A 16,503-nucleotide genomic window follows, 5' to 3' on the forward strand; every position below is an offset into this window, starting at 1 on the left:
TTGAAGGAAATACTCAGAGAGTTAAACAGTTTTTTTAAATGCAACTATATCAGTGCAGGGCAAGATGTGCTACACTTTGTGCTTCAGCTAACCACAGCTTAAAGTATATGTAAAACATTGCCTTGTAACGCAACCTATTCTGTTAAAAACTGAGATGAAAAGAAAAAAAGTTGTATACATACACAAAAAAAATTATTATTATTTTCCTTTTTTGTGAGCAATCACATACCCTCTGTTTTCAGCAGCATAAGGGGCTCAGAGAGCTATGGGACGAGAAACAGCAGTACACTGATCTTCCCAGTGAATGGTTGTGCAGGGGAGGGGGAATGTCAAGAGAAGTCGGGTCATTGGAGGAAAGCAGGTTTAGTGCTCAGCACAACCAGAAAACTGACCATGCTGTGCCTAGTGTGGTCGGTTTTTAATAGGAAAGCAGAAGGACTGGCAGGAACAACAGGTACTTCACACAAAGGAAGCAATACAAAGAGAACAGGATACTTTTTCATAAAAGTACATGGTACTGCAGGCACATAGCAAAAATATGAAATGCTGGGTTTGCATATGCTATAAAGTGTATAAAATGCAAAATTTTATTTTTTTTTAGTGTTGGATGTAATGGCAAAGCTTCCTGTCAGGTTTTTATTACTGTCTGTGTCTCCACTGGGGAGATTCACCTATTTGTTATAGTGACCAGTGTTAAAGAGAGTGATGGTAAATTCAAACTTTTAAAGAGTTGTCACAGTGCAAGAAGTGAGGTGGAAATCCTCCAACAGCACTGCTATACAGTTGTGTCCAAAATTATTCAACCCCCACTGAAATTGAGTGTTTTGGCCAGTTTGACATTGCTTTTGATCATTCAGTCATCTTGCTTACATTTACATTAAAGAGGCACTTGTAGGTCAGACAAATATAACATAACAGTTATAATGAAATAACCACAAATGTCTTTTCTGTGCTCACAGCATTATCAGTTTTATTCAACCCCCAAGTGACATTCAATCTTAGTACTTAGTACAGCATCCTTTTACAGTTATAACAGCTTTTAAACGTGAAGCATAGCTTGACACAAGTGTCTTGCAGCGATCTACGGGTATCTTCGCCCATTCTTCATGGGCAAAGGCCTCCAGTTCAGTCACATTCTTAGGCTTGCGCACTGCAACTGCTTTCTTTAAGTCCCACCAGAGGTTCTCAATCGGATTTAAGTCTGGTGACTGCGATGGCCACTCCAAAATGTTCCAGCCTTTCCTCTGCAACCATGCTCTAGTGGACTTGGAGGTATGCTTGGGATCATTGTCCTGTTGAAAGGTCCAACGTCTCCCAAGCCTCAGGTGTGTGACGGACTGCATCACGTTTCCATCCAATATCTCCTGGTACTGAAGAGAATTCATGGTACCTTGCACACGCTGAAGCTTCCCTGTACCTGCAGAAGCAAAACAGCCCCAAAGCATGATTGACCCTCCACCATGCTTCACAGTAGGCAAGGTGTTCTTTTCATCATAGGCCTTGTTCTTCCTCCTCCAAACATAGCGTTGATCCATGGGCCCAAACAGTTCTAATTTTGTTTCATCAGTCCACAGAACACTATCCCACAACTTTTGTGGTTTGTCCACATGGCTTTTGGCATACTGCAGTCGACTCTTCTTATTCTTTGGAGACAGCAAGGGGGTACGCCTGGGAGTTCTGGCACGGAGGCCTTCATTACGCAGTGTGCGTCTTATTGTCTGGGCTGAAACTTCTGTACCCACATCTGACAAATCTTTTCTCAGTTCCTCAGCAGTCACACGGGGACTTCTCTCCACTCTACGCTTCAGGTAGCGCACAGCAGTCGAAGTCAGCATCTTCTTTCTGCCACGACCAGGTAGCGTTTCAACAGTGCCCTTTGCCTTGAATTTGCGAATGATGCTTCCTAAGGTGTCTCTTGGTATGTTTAACATCTTTGCAATCTTCTTATAGCCATTGCCCTTCCTGTGAAGAGAAATCACCTCTTCTCTTGTCTTCCTGGACCATTCTCTTGCCTTCACCATGTTTGTAACCACACCAGTAAATGTCTAGAAGGAGCTGAGTATCACAGTCATTTTAAAGCTGCCTAATTGGTGCTTATTATGCTTGATTGCTGCTCGGTGACATCCACAGGTGTTTTCAATACCTGATGGAAAGCACCTGTATGAACCTCTGTTCTTCAGAGTGGTAGTCTTTAAGGGGTTGAATAATTGTGGCAATGAAGAAACCACATAAGAACCATTTACTACTGTATTACATAAACAATTGATGTCATTTTAGTTGCATTTGGGTAGTTACAACGTCCTTGTAGGATTTGATTCTGAATACAATTCCAAATGTACACTATAGTCCCTAAACCCCTTTACAGCATTGGGGGTTGAATAATTTTGGACACAACTGTAACTGTACTCTAGAAAATTAATTTCATTTGATTTGGAGAGATGTTCTCACATTTCCTGATTGTTACAGAATGTGAAGGAAAATTTGCCCAGCAGGACACAGGCATAAAAAAATAACCTGATAGGGGTTTAAACCATCCCTACTCTATTCTAAAATTACAAAAAAGTTTTGTCTTTACATATACTCCAAGCTGGCAGTTACTGCATAGTAAACATGTTCAAGCTGGCCATACACTTTTTTTTTTTTGTTTAGCCTGCATGCCCATGAAAAAAAACATGGTAGATTCCTCTGTGTATGCTATATAGTGCAGTGTCAACTGTTGTATTCTGACAGCCAGTGCTAGTGGCTGTCAGAATACCCAAACTGCAGCCACTATTCAGCCAACATTTTTCTGCCCTCCTTCAATTTAAAAAAAGCTGGGTGGGAGGTGCTAACTCAGCCACTTAGGAAGTGATTTTCAGCACGTTCATCAGAAGTTGGGCAAAATGTATGGCCAAAATGTATGGCCAACTTTATTATCCAAAGGCATCAAGGTTCAGTAAAAACCTTCAGAGTCTGGGTTGTGTGTTTATGAATCACCCTGTTAGTTTTGTACATGTGTGTTTTTACTAATAATGTAAAAATGTGTCCCTGGAATTGAAATAGAGTAAAATAGCTCCATAAAATTAATTATACTTAATGAGGAGTGGTCCAGCTTGTGTTGCATTTTACAAAAAAATATTAATTTTTAATGTATAAAATAATAGAAACTGTCACTGAATATGTTGGCATGAAATGTGATAGTATATGCAATGTATTTTTAAATTCTTTTGAAAATATTAGCTGTACAAGGAGTAACACAAATAATAAGATTTTAACCTAACAGACCAAAAATAAATAAAATATCAAGTTGGCAGAAACTCACCCTGTACAGTTCACTGTAATTTTTTGTTTTACAAAGCGAGGCCAGGTATCTAGGTGAAATGATATCTATAGTGTGGGTTTTTCAGATTTTTATTGCATAGACTTTGGCGTTTTTGATGATTAAAATCTGGGGGCTTAGAACTGATAAAGAGTATATTATGGAGTGAAGGATACATTAAATAATATGCCTTCATAGAAAAGGAAAATTGTGGTTCTAGAGGAGTTCTGTTTATGTAATGAGGCTGTAGTCCTCATCCTTGCATGGAATGATGCTGTATTCAGTTACTCATAGCAACCAAGCAAAATTTACAGTGCCTTGAAAAAGTATTCATACCCCTTGAAATTATCCACATTTTGTTATGTTACAACCAAAAACGTAAATGTATTTTATTGGGATTCTATGTGATAGACCAACACAAAGTGGCACATAATTGTGAAGTGGAAGGAAAATGATAAATGGTTTTCAAAATTTTTTACTAATAAATATCTGAAAAGTGTCTTGTGCATTTGTATTCAGCCCCCCTGAATACTTTGTAGAATCACCTTTCGCTGCAATTACAGCTGCAAGTCTTTTGTGGATGTCTCTACCAGATTTGCACATCTAGGGAGTGAAATTTTTTCCCATTCTTTGCAAAATAGCTCAAGCTCTGTCAGATTGGATGGAAAGCGTCTGTGAACAGCAATATTCAAGGCTTGCCACAGATTCTCAATTGCATTTAGGTCTGGACTTTGACTGGGCCATTCTAACACATGAATATGCTTTGATCTAAACCATTCCATTGTAGCTCTGGCTGTATGTTTAGGGTCGTTGTCCTGCTGGAAGGTGAACCTCCGCCCCAGTCTTAAGTCTTTTGGAGACTCTAACATGTTTTCTAAGATTGCTTTGTATTTGGCTCCATCCATCTTCCCATTAACTCTGACCAGCTTCCCTGTCCCTGCTTAAGAAAAGCATCCCCACAAAATGATGCTGCCAACACCACGTTTCACGGTGGGGATGGTGTTCAGGGTGATGTGCAGTGTTGGTTTTCCGCCACATATAGCGTTTTGCTTTTAGGCCATAAAGTTCAATTTTGGTCTCATCTGACCAGAGCACCTTCTTCCACATGTTTGCTGTGTCCCTCACGTGGCTTCTCCCAAACTTCAAACGGGACTTCTTATGGCTTTCTGTCAACAATGGCTTTCTTCTTGCCACTCTTTCATAAAGGCCAGATTTGTGGAGTGCACGACTAATAGTTGTCCTGTGGACAGATTCTCTCACCTGAGCTGTGAATCTCTGCAGCTCTTCCAGAGTTACCATGTGCCTCTTGGCTGCATCTCTGATTAATGCCCTTGCCCAGCCTGTCAGTTTAGGTGGACGGCCATGTCTTGGTAGGTTTGCAGTTGTGCCATACTCTTTCCATTTTTGAATGATGGATTGAACAGTGCTCTGTGAGATGTTCAAAGCTTGGGATATTTTTTTCTATAACCTAACTCTGTTTTAAACTTCTCCACTTTATCCCTGACTTGTCTGCTGTGTTCCTTGGCCTTCATGATTCTGTTTGTTCACTTATGTTCCCTAACAAACCTCTGAGGGCTTAACAGAACAGCTGTATTTATACTGAGATTAAATTACACATAGGTAAACTCTATTTACTAATTAGGTGACTTCTGAAGTCAAGTGGTTCCACTAGATTTTAGTTAGGGGTATCAGAGTAAAGGGGGCTGAATAGAAATGCACGCTACACTTTTCAGATATTTATTTGTAAAAAATTTTGAAAACCATTTATCATTTTCCTTCCACTTCACAATTATGTGCCACTTTGTGTTGGTCTATCACATAAAATCCCAATAAAATACATTTACCTTTTTGGTTGTAACGTGAGAAAATGTGGAAAATTTCACAGGGTATGAATACTTTTTCAAGGCACTGTATGCTTTGAGAGGAGTAATGAAAGCTGAAACCTGGTTGCAATATATGCAGATGTTTAATAAACTGAGAATCTAATACATATACTGAACTTGGGCAGAACTTAAGAGAAGTATGGGCTTTAAAAAAAAAACACACATTTATACTCACCTTGGTGGATTCAGCATCAGATCGATGCTGGCTCTGCACTGAGAACTGAATGATCAAACACCACTGATTGGTTAGTTCTGAGCAGAGAGCTGTGACTGTCAGTCACAGTCTCTCTGCTTTGCTCCTCCAGTGCTCACTAGAGCGCTGGGCTGCGCAGGGGCTGGCTCTGGCTCTCAGCGCATTGCTGAGAGGCTGAGCCAGGTGCCAGTTCAGGCCTCTGGGTGGATCTCAACCATGTAGTTGGGATCTTTTCGGGGCCTGGACTGGTTGTTTGACATCAGCCGACAGTGGGTTTTAGCCCGCTGTTGACTGAAAACAAGCCACAAGAGTGCAGAAAGAATTGCACCCCTGTGATCCACAGAAGAAGTCCAACCAACTGGCTGAAGGATAGAATATTTTCTTCTAGCTCAAAACTTACAAGCAGCAAAATAATGGCTCCAGGCAGAAGCAGTCATTCAGGTGTGTGCAATGTGCTTCTCTTAGAGCCATATGTTACAGATACGTTTTTACAAATGTTTTGAGCCCTGTGGTTATGTGGCAAGGTTTATTGCAATGTATACTTGTATACTCTATGTTATTTCATTTTTTCCGTTTTGGGGTCATTCTTATGGGCTCTCATTCCTGTGCAGCAGACAGAGCCGTTTGTTTACTTTTTTAACCTCTGAGCTGCTTGCAGGTGCCCAATAGAAATAGGAGCTCATCGGCTGTCCAGACTCACCCACACAGGCAAGTTTGACAGATACACAGGGAGGGGTGCACAGGCCTTGATGCAGAGCCTGTGCATCCCATCCCTGCATGCCTGTCACACTTGGCTATGTAGTCAAATCTGTACGGTTGATGTGCTCCCATTCACTTTCTAGAAAGGTTAACAAATGGTTCCAGCCACTGCAGGGGACTGATCATCCCTGATCAACCCTTACACTCTTGGATTGCCCACATCATCTTATATGTAACAAAACAATGTGGGAGCATATTATAGAGAGGTTTATCATAGTTTTGTGCTGTTTGCTAAACAAACAGCTTAGCTACCATAGGTTTCATGATCATACTTTAAATATTTTTTAGCGATTTAAGCCCTAGGTAACAAATAACTTCCTCACTCTGTTATTTTTCTTAGGGTAAATTAGGTGTGCGTCTAAATCTACAGCTTCTCTAAAGAGTGATCTGCATTTGGACCACAACCACGGCGCTTACCCGTGCTCTTGAATGGGTCACATACGGTGGGCTTGCTGCCTGCTGATTGCATCATGTTGGGTCATTTATTCTGTGGGCAAAATAGTGAATATACATGTATTGGGGGTCACCACACCACTCTGCAGTGTACGCTGCTCCTGGAATATAAGCTCTGCTGTGTATGATAGTGACAAACAGTTGTCATTAATCAGCGTGTTGTGCAGAATTATGAATTTTGTGTATTTTGCACAATGTGTCATAGTAATATGCTTTGTGTACTGTAGTACAGTTAATGCTCATGCTCCCACCAAAACATATTTTTAGTTTTAAAAAAGGGGAGGAAAATGTTTCAACATCTGGCAGGTTTTATCTGTTTCCTCACCTTGACAGATATTGAGGGGAAATCTCTCCAATGAGGACAAAATAAAAATAAAAACAAATTGAAATTCTTCACCAGTTCTTTGTTGTTTGTGTTCTCCCAACACATGAAGTAATATTTTGTTTTGCCACTTGTTTGTAGAATCTCACTAAAGGATATGCAATTTTAAATTTATCTATATATTTTTTTTTCATACAGCTTCTAAGACGACAGCTGAATAGAGAACAAGTACCAGAGTTGTCTGAAATGAGGTAAGTCAACTTTCTTTTTCTATTTATTTGTTCAGAACATATTCACTACATGTACATTCCTACTGCCATGCATTACTCTTTTTAACAATGCCAATATGCCTTCTTATTTTTTATTAGGCCCCTTGCATCCACAGTGTGAACCTGAGACTGTTTAGGTATAAATGTATAGGTAAGTCCTATATGTTTATTTGCAGTATGGACATGTTGTACCAAATTGTTCACGTCAGAAACAGGGATCTTTGATATCCACCCATGGGGATCATATACTAAGACACAGGCTTTGCCACAGCTGTGTGTTACCTCAGCAGTAATATCTGTAATTAATGTTTGTTGTCTATAACTGAAAGCATTTAAAATAAGGCTACATGGGTTTAGCTAAAGTATTTCTTTATTCATATTTGTAAAAAAAATGTAAATGTACATTGCATGTTGCAGCTACGAGAACCCAAAGTCGCTGAATACAATAGAAATTGAAGTGGAGTTGTAAAAAAATTGCTAAGAGGAAAGCCCAGTCATGTGGCCTGTCAAAGGAGATCTCTCTGTAGAATTAGGGGCAAGGAATACCTGGTGAAGTGCCACATGCCCAATGTTGTGGACTGTATTTTATGAATGGGCTGCAAAATACAAGCCCAGGTATTGAAAAATGCTGCATAGCATAACAGAGAGTGGATATCTACTTTCTTTTTTTAAATCTGACCCAACGTGTCAAAAAGTGGGCATCATGGTCATGCTGTGCTCTTTTCAGAGGAATTGCTGACTTGTGGTAGAAACCCCTTGATCTCTCTTTGAGTGTGGAAAAATGTTGGCATCGTTTATTTAAAAATTAAATTTAAAAATCCTTTCCTATGTGGCCCTGGTGTGAAAATCAAATGCTGTGAAGTTTCTCAAGTGAACTTCTCATACATACAAAAGTCTTTTTGAACTTTCAGTTTATTTAGTAAAGAAAATTCATGCTAGGTGCCATATGGTTCTGCACTTAGCACCTTGATCCTTGCACTTTTTTTATTGAATAAGGCTGTTGAAGTTTGTTCTGCTAAATTGATTAGGGATGATAAACACCAATGCTACCAGAAGCAACATCTGAAGCAAAGGAAATTGATCCTGCAAGGGCATTTCACACTGGCAGCAATGAGGTTGTTAAACAGGGATTTGATCTGCATTTTTACCACCTTCTCTACCCATTCACCCATCTAAATCCTAACATTGTGAGATGGTACAAATGCCTTTTCCAAAGTGCTTTGCTTCGCAGTCACTACAAACTTGACAGGCACCTCTGGAGTTAGTGTGACCGCACCACAACTGCGAGCCAAAAGCTTGGCTTACAGTTGTAGCACGTATTTTAATACAAAATCCCCCTTGGGATTAAAAAAAAAGGCCGAAACACCAGATCGCTTTGCAAAGGACGGTAGAAACTGCTGCTTGTGTGAAAGAGCCCTAAAGGTATATGATGTCTGCACAGATATGGTATACAACATGTTTTTGAAGAATGTAGACAGTGAATTTTAAAGATCAGTTCATGTAGCAGTATAAACTGAAATAACCTAGAGATAATTGAGTGTGTTTTACAAATAAGCAGGAGTGTTGCAACCTCCCTTACAAATGTACTAAGAATGTCTAGTCCCAGGCTGAGTAAACACAATTTACATTAACACTTTCAGCTGCATAAGCCATTGACTATTGTTTTTTTCTACAGAGAACACATCTGACTGTTCAGGGAAGGATTTCCTAGAGGCTGCTTATTGCCAGAGCTTGTTTTGTCTGGATTGCACATGAGGAGTGGACTTGCAAATCCCTGTTGCCATGTGGTATATTATGCTTTGGTTGCCCTGTCATCTACGAGGTTAATACATGTAAAGTAGACGCACCCTGCTTCAAACAAAGCCTAAGGCAGGCTTTCTTCCTGTAACAGATTTACAGCTAAGAAATTACCTTTTGGCCGAGGGAACCTCCATTTTCCAGTGAATAGTATCTGCTGTGCAGTTATGTATATTTTATTGGTAAACTTTCCCCATTGACATGCTGGGTTTAATGTGAAAATTTCAAATAGGAATTGTTTGGAAAAGTAAGGCAGTATCATGTAAACTAATGTTTCTGAAGAATGTTCTGTATATAGCGGACAGTTTACTCAAGAAATACTATTAAGGCTGATCATGCTGGTCATATTTTTGTAAATACCACATTTTTTGTAATTTGAGAAGAAGCAAAATGCTCAGACAAAAAAAGTGGATGACACCTGTTCGTTTTTTAACAATTAAGTGAAATCGTAAAAGCAAAAGGAATGATGTTTTTTTAAAGATGCACATAAGAAAATGTTGAAAGGCTATATTAACTATAATTGTGGTTTTATTATTCAGATTGAAAGTATTATTGTTATATTATTAGCCATTTTCTAATGGCTACCATATCATCCAGCCTGCTTTTGTGAAGCTATTTATTTGCTTTCTTTTGTATTTCTTTTTGTGCTGATATCACTCCTGTGATGGATATGGGCTGTAATATGTCTACAGAAAAAGAAAGGGAAACCTTTCTATACAAGAAAGAGAACATTATATACATCACTGTCAGTATTTAAAGAGAAATGTCACTCCTTTTATATGTACATACAATTTGTGAAAAGCAATTGGGTTTACTTCAGGGCCAGATCTAGCCTATCTGATGTAGGGGAGCAGAAAAAAATGTCAGGGCATAATGTCAGTGCTGTGTGTGAGTCACTGACAGTTCATCACACCGTGTCACAACCTGGGAAACACTAGAATGTATTAGGCTGTCATTAGATGAGGGTGATTAAACTGATCCTCTGCCCCCTTATATCAGATGTCCATGAGGAATCCTCATCAGAGATCCTCCTTACAACAGGTTCCCATTAGAATACCCCCTTCCATCGGGGTCCCTATCAGTGTGTTCCCTTACATCAGGGTCCCTATCAGTGTCTCCTTACATAAGATGTTCTGATTAGAATTCCCCCTTTCATCAGGTCTTCCAATCAGAGTGTCCCCATCAGAGCACCTCCTTATATCAGTGTCCCTATCTGAGTTCTCCCTTACATCAATTGTCCCCTTCAGAGTGCCCCCTTACACTTGATCAGTTCATTAGAGAATCATTAGAGTGTGCTCTTATATCAGGTGTCCCCATCACAGTGCCCCCTTAGATAAAATGCTCCCATCAGTGTGCCTCTGATTCTGGGGGGCATATCTTACCCCAGAACCTCCCTAGATCTTGGCCTGGATGGCTTTGAAATAAAAAGCCTCTGAAGTAGCAGGATTCCATTTTTCCCCATTAACTGGGTAATATATGAGTAAAGTAGGCAATGTATTTTGTTGATTGACCTGTATCTTATACTGTGCACCCACATAAGCACTGCACAAGTGAGAATCTTATAGAACTTGAAGTTAGTGGGGATACAAAGCCCCACTGGCATGCTATTTTTTTTGTAGCTTTAAAGAGGAACTGAACGCTGAAAGTTGTGCACAAAAACAAGGTAGAATGAGGGCAAAGGACTACTCATAAGAATTGCATTTGATTTCCCTGCAACAGATCTTTTTCCCACTACTGAATTCCATTCCTTGTTTCATAATGTGTCCGTGTGCAAGCAGCCATCTTGTTAAACCTAGGGTTTTGCATTATGTCAGAACCTCCAGGAAAGAGAATGGCGAGCCTTGGATCGCACACTGCAGATATACAATACAACTATTAGGGTTTTGGCACAGAAGGGCCCTGGCACTCTCATTTACTAGAAGTACATTGCTATTTTTCGGGAGGATCTAAGACAAAAGATACTTAGGTACAATTACCTTTTTCTAAATGTTCTCTATACCATAGTGAATACCACGTTTTGAGTTCAGTTCCATTTTAAATGCTCTTACATAAGGACCTCTGTTATTCCCTAGGTTTGTGTCCTTTACCATCTACAGAAAAGTTAGATTGTAGTTAGCTACCATATTCCATGGTGCAAGCATGGAACATCAAAGACCTTACCTAAAATGTTAGAGGGGATGATTTACTAAAGGAGCAGAGAATGTTCATGTAGGTGAGAAACTTTTACTTTGTCCTGAACCTGATTGCACATAGCTTCATCTTATGCATTATGTAAGTTCTTCAAACTATGACCTGTTTTTTAAAATCTAGCCCCTGTAATTTGACAATGCGGGGGGAATTTCCGAACCCACTGACACCAATTATGGGGCACTATTACTCCCACTGATATCAATAAAGGGGTACCATTCCTCCCAATGACTGCCAGAGCATTTAATGTTCAAATTTACTACTGACATGTTTAAATCCTACTGACCACTGACACCAAGACATTTTTTACTCTCATTGACTGCCAACACTGGAACCTTTTTTACTTCCACTGACAACCAGAGGTATTTTTTTTTACTACCACTGAAACTGGGGCGTTTTTTCTTCTTCCACCAACATCAGACATTGTTTACTCCTAAAGGCCACAGTCCAGGCCACTATTCATCTAAAAGACAGTGAACTGGCCCTTTGTTTAAAAAGTCTAAGCAACATCCACATTCTCTACTCTTTATTAGAATAACCCCAAAGAGTAGTGTGCAAAGTGGAATTTAATGTAGTTGGCAGTTATCACTTTTCATTCTCACAGCACTTAGCCAATGAAATGTGAAATGTTGATCAGGTAACTGCTGATTACTTGAGTCTAACTAGCACATTTTTGCAGCTCTCATTTAAGATATATATATATATATATATATATATATATATATATATATAGATAGATATATATCATTGTGCATTGTGCCAAGGCTGTATGTTCCTGTAAATTATAGCTCTATGATTATATATACACCGCTCAAATAAATTAAAGTAACACTTTTTAATCAAAGTATAATATCAACTCAATTACATTCCTGGAATATTGATTGAGTGGTCAGTTATGTAGCGGAGGGGGTTGTTAATCAGTTTTGCCTGCTTTGTTGTTAATGAAACTAACAGGTGCACTAGATGGGCAACAATGAGATGACCCCCAAAACAGGAATGGTTTTACAGGTGACCACTGACATTTTGTTCCCTACTCATCTTTTACTGACTGTTTTTCACTAGGTTTGCATTTGGCTAGGGTCAGTGTCACTACTGGCAGCATGAGGCAATACCTGGACCCTACTGAGGTTGCACAGGCAGTCCAACTCTTCCAGTGGGTCCTGGGTTCCTTCTGCTGCATGACGATGCCCGGCCTTATATGGCGAGAGTATGCAGGCAGTTCCTGGAGGATGAAGGAATTGATACCATTGAATGGCCCCCATGCTTGCCTGACCTACATCCAATAGAACACCTCTGTAATATCATGTTTTGGTCCATCTGATGCTGCCAGGTTGCACCTCAGACAGTCCAGGAGCTCAGTGATACCCTGGTCCAGATCTGGGAGAAAATACCCAGGGACACCACCCATTTCATTAGGAGCATGCCCTGACCTCAGGCATGCATCCAAGCACGTGGGGACCATACAAACTACTGAGTACTATTTTGAGTTGCTGCAATTAAATTTCAGAAAAATGGACTAGGCTGTTGCATAATTTTTTAGCTTTGTTGAAAATGATCAACCTACAGAGGACTGAATTCAAAGACACCCCGAAATCAAACAATGGGGTGTCTTACATTCCTAACACATTGCCCCATCCATATCAGTATATATATATATATATATATATATATATATATATATACATGATATTTTCCCCATTGAGATCTGATGTATTTTCAAAGTGTTAATTTTTTGAGCAGTGTATACAGTGTTCCCTCGCCACTTCGCGCTTCATGTTTTGCGGCTTCAGTGCTTCGCGGGTCAGCAGCCACATTGTGGAAAGGAGCGTTGTTTCATGTTGATGCGCGAGAGAGAAGGATCCCTGCATGTTAACCAAAGAGATGAGTTGACTCAGAGTACTGTACTGTACATACCACGGGCTTTCATAAAGGCTCGTGATTGGTTTCCAGTGTGACATCGACCAATAAGAGTACGAGTGGATTTATCCCTGTGAGTTGATTGTCTGCGCATCATTGCAGCCTCACCTAGCATCTTCTCTTGTTGTATCTCGCCAGTCTTGTCCATGATGTTGACTGTCTCGCATACATTCCTGGGGGCAAATACTACTTCGCGGTTTTTCAGCTTTCGCGGGAGGTTCTGGTCACCATTAACAGCGAAAACGAGGGATCACTGTATAGTTAGAAATGAGTTAGAGCTGTGTTGCTCTGTGCATAATGCATTGTTCTGGGTACCATTAATAAACATTATTAAGCCTCACCATTTTCAGGCATAAAAAAATAGAGGAAGTTGCAAAGTAATTTACTAATCCAAACAAGTATATAAAATGCTGTGGCTTTAGTGCCTTGTGTAAAACAGGAGTTGATCTGCTGTGTGAGAATACAGTTTTTTTCTGTGCTGGACGCAGAATTTATTTTCAGAGTTGTTTATGGATTGAGAGACTTTTTCTAATGTTTTTTTCATATTGTAATATAATATGTTGACATGTAAATTTTTATTTAAAAGGAGATAGGGTTGTATTTTTATTAAATATATTTTATCTAACCATTTGTCCATTGTGTTATTTATAGCGTGTAAATAAATTTTAAATACAGGGGTCTTGATGTTTGGGTGTTGATTATTATCTGCAACAAATAATACAGATTGGTTCACTACATCTAAAACTAGGAAAACAGGAGCAATTACCAGAGTTTATTATAATGGCTACTGTAGGATAGAGAATGATCTGCTGCTGAGATACATTTTTTGCATTGTGAAAAAGAAATCAGACATTTCTTTTCACAGAACACATACATTACATTTTGACCTTTCCTGGTGTTGACGGTTTATCCTTAAACTTTTTGTGGATTAACTTTAAACTGCTGGACACAGGGAGCTTGAATTAACAGCAACGTGCAGTAAACATAAACCAGTTAAAGGTAACAGAAGCTTTTCAAAAGGTTTAATGAAAAAATATTCATTTTTTTAATGTTCTTGGTTGAAAGGACGTTAATGTCCGCAGGGAGTTATGTTAACCACTTGGGAACCGCCCACAGTAGATTTACTGCTGCAGGGCGGCCCCTGTGCGCAGGATCACTTATATATACGTGATCCTGCATTTCCGGGTCGGAGGCAAATGCGAGGCGTGCGACCGCCCTATCTGTGCCGCCGATCGCAGCCCTGGATGTCAATCACCGGGTCCCGGCCGGTGATTACCTGCCGGCATCCAGTGATTACCAGCGATCACCGACAGGGAGGAGAGCTGCATTTGATTACAATGCAGCCCTCCTCCCTGTCAGTTTGGGCACACTGCTTGGGATGGCTGAGCACAGCCATCCCGATCAGTGTGCTTACAGTGAAGCACCCCCCCACTCCGACCCCTAGTGAAACACTCCCATCACACAGTTAACCCTTTGATCGCCCCCAAATGTTAACCCCTTCTTCCCCAGTGCCATTAGTACAGTGTCAGTGCTTTTTTGTAGCAATGATCACTGTATTGGTGTCACTGGGTATGTCAGTGACACCAAGTCAGTTTCCCCCCATTGTCAGAATGCCCACCGCAGTCGCTGATCGCCACCATTATTGGTAATTTAAAAAAAAATTCCAGTATCTATACCGCCATTTGTAAACGCTATAACATTCACATAAACCAATTAATTTTTAGTAAAGACATGATGCAGAATACATTTTGGCCTAAATTTATGGTGAAATTTGATTTTTAAAGTTTTTTACTGGACATGTTTTATAGCAAAAAGTCCAAAATATTGTTTTTTTTTTCTCAAAATTGTTGCTCTTTTTTTTATAGCACAAAAAATAAAAACCGCACGGGCGATCAAATACCACCGATAGAAAGCTCAATTCATGGGAAAAAAGGCCGTAAATTTCATTTGGGTGCAGCGTTGCATGACCACGCAATTGTCAGTTAAAATAACTCAGCGCCATAACGCATACCACTTCTGTAACTGCTTCCTGAACACACTATAGCAGAAATACTGCTACAGGGTGGCACGGGTGCACAGAATCACGTATATGTACATGAATCGCGCTCCCATGGTTTTCACACCCCTCCCAGATAGTGTCAGATTGCCTCTCACTACATCAGTAATCACATTTACCCCTTGATTGCCAAGAATACGTTCATACACAATAAACCTCCATAGCTAATATAGTGTCTGAATGGATCAATATCTTTGATCAGATGAGCACTATACCAGCATTCACATTAGTATAGTGTCCCCAAAAACACAGCGTTAGCAGGATCAGCCCTGGAGACTGCCAGCACCTGCGTTTAGCTCCTACGCTTACCCCCTTCTTCTCCCCCAGCAAGTGGAGTGTCAGTAGGTCACTTGATACATTGCACGCAAGACCGCAGTGTTCGCAGAATCAGGCCTGATCTCTGTTAGCACTTGCCGGTAAATTTTGATGACTCTCATATGCAGTAGAGTGCCAGTACTAGTGCTGCGTTACCTTTTAGTGACCTGGCAAGCATCAGCGGCCTAGTACATCCTGGTCTTTCACATACCAGCACTGCAGTATCACTTGGGGATGTGGCGAGTACCAGAAGTGCAGTTGAAGCTGGTACGGTGGCGAGCACAAGTAGTGTCCTACAGCCACCAAGAATTCGCACACAGGCCCGTAGAGCCCCTAGTATCCTTCCGGATGTACTTGCAAATCTCGATTGGCAGCCCACACATTCTGCAGCCCCGTACTTCTCCCATTCACTGCCCTCCCCGGAATTCAGGTGCAAACAGCAAATTTAAATGCTACCCTTGATTTTTTAGAGCTGATTTTCATGGAAGGTCTGTATGCTTTGATTGTGGATCAAAGCAATTTATATGCACAACAATTTATCACCGCCAACCCAAATTCAAACCTTTCCAGACCATTTGCATGGAAACCCATTACGGTTTCCGAACTTACATTTTTTTTGCGTCTAACCCTCAACATAAGCATTACTGAAAAAAATTAATTGCAGTTGTATTGGTCCACAGACCCAATTCATCATATGCCCGTGTTCTCTGCTGCCATGGCCAGGCATAGATATGGGAGTATAATGTGTTTTATACATTTCAATGACAATACACTCTGTTGTCCTCGAGGTGACCCGGAATTTGACCGGCTCCGCAAAATTTGGCCCCTGATAAATCACCTTAACCAAAAATTTGCAGATGTCAATACTCCCCAGCAAAACATCTGAGTTGATGAGTCCCTCATTAATTTTTCAGGCCAACTCACATTCAAACAGTTTCTCCCCAGCAAGCGTGCCAGATATGGGGTCAAGATGTATAAGACCTGTGAGAGGGCAACAGGCTATACAGATGAAAATTGAAAAATTAGAATATCGTGCAAAAGTTCATTTATTTCA

At 40.3% G+C, this 16,503-nt stretch overlaps 1 protein-coding gene across 2 annotated transcripts in view; it reads left to right on the forward strand.

Moving 5' to 3' along the window:
* Positions 1–13,703, forward strand: part of CSF1 (colony stimulating factor 1) — a 28,003-nt gene extending 14,300 nt beyond the window's left edge. For both annotated transcript variants that reach the window (XM_089681198.1, XM_089681199.1), the window contains exons 7-9: positions 7,107–7,159; positions 7,277–7,328; positions 8,853–13,703. In XM_089681198.1, the coding sequence (XP_089537324.1) occupies positions 7,107–7,159; positions 7,277–7,298 (75 nt within the window). In that variant the 3' untranslated portion in view covers positions 7,299–7,328; positions 8,853–13,703. The remainder of the gene's footprint in view (positions 1–7,106; positions 7,160–7,276; positions 7,329–8,852) is intronic.
* Positions 13,704–16,503: the final 2,800 nt, after the last annotated feature.

This window comes from Staurois parvus, unplaced genomic scaffold, assembly GCF_062004578.1.
Source record: "Staurois parvus isolate SC_StPar_1 unplaced genomic scaffold, SC_StPar_1.0 ptg000261l, whole genome shotgun sequence".
Lineage (NCBI taxonomy): Eukaryota > Metazoa > Chordata > Amphibia > Anura > Ranidae > Staurois > Staurois parvus.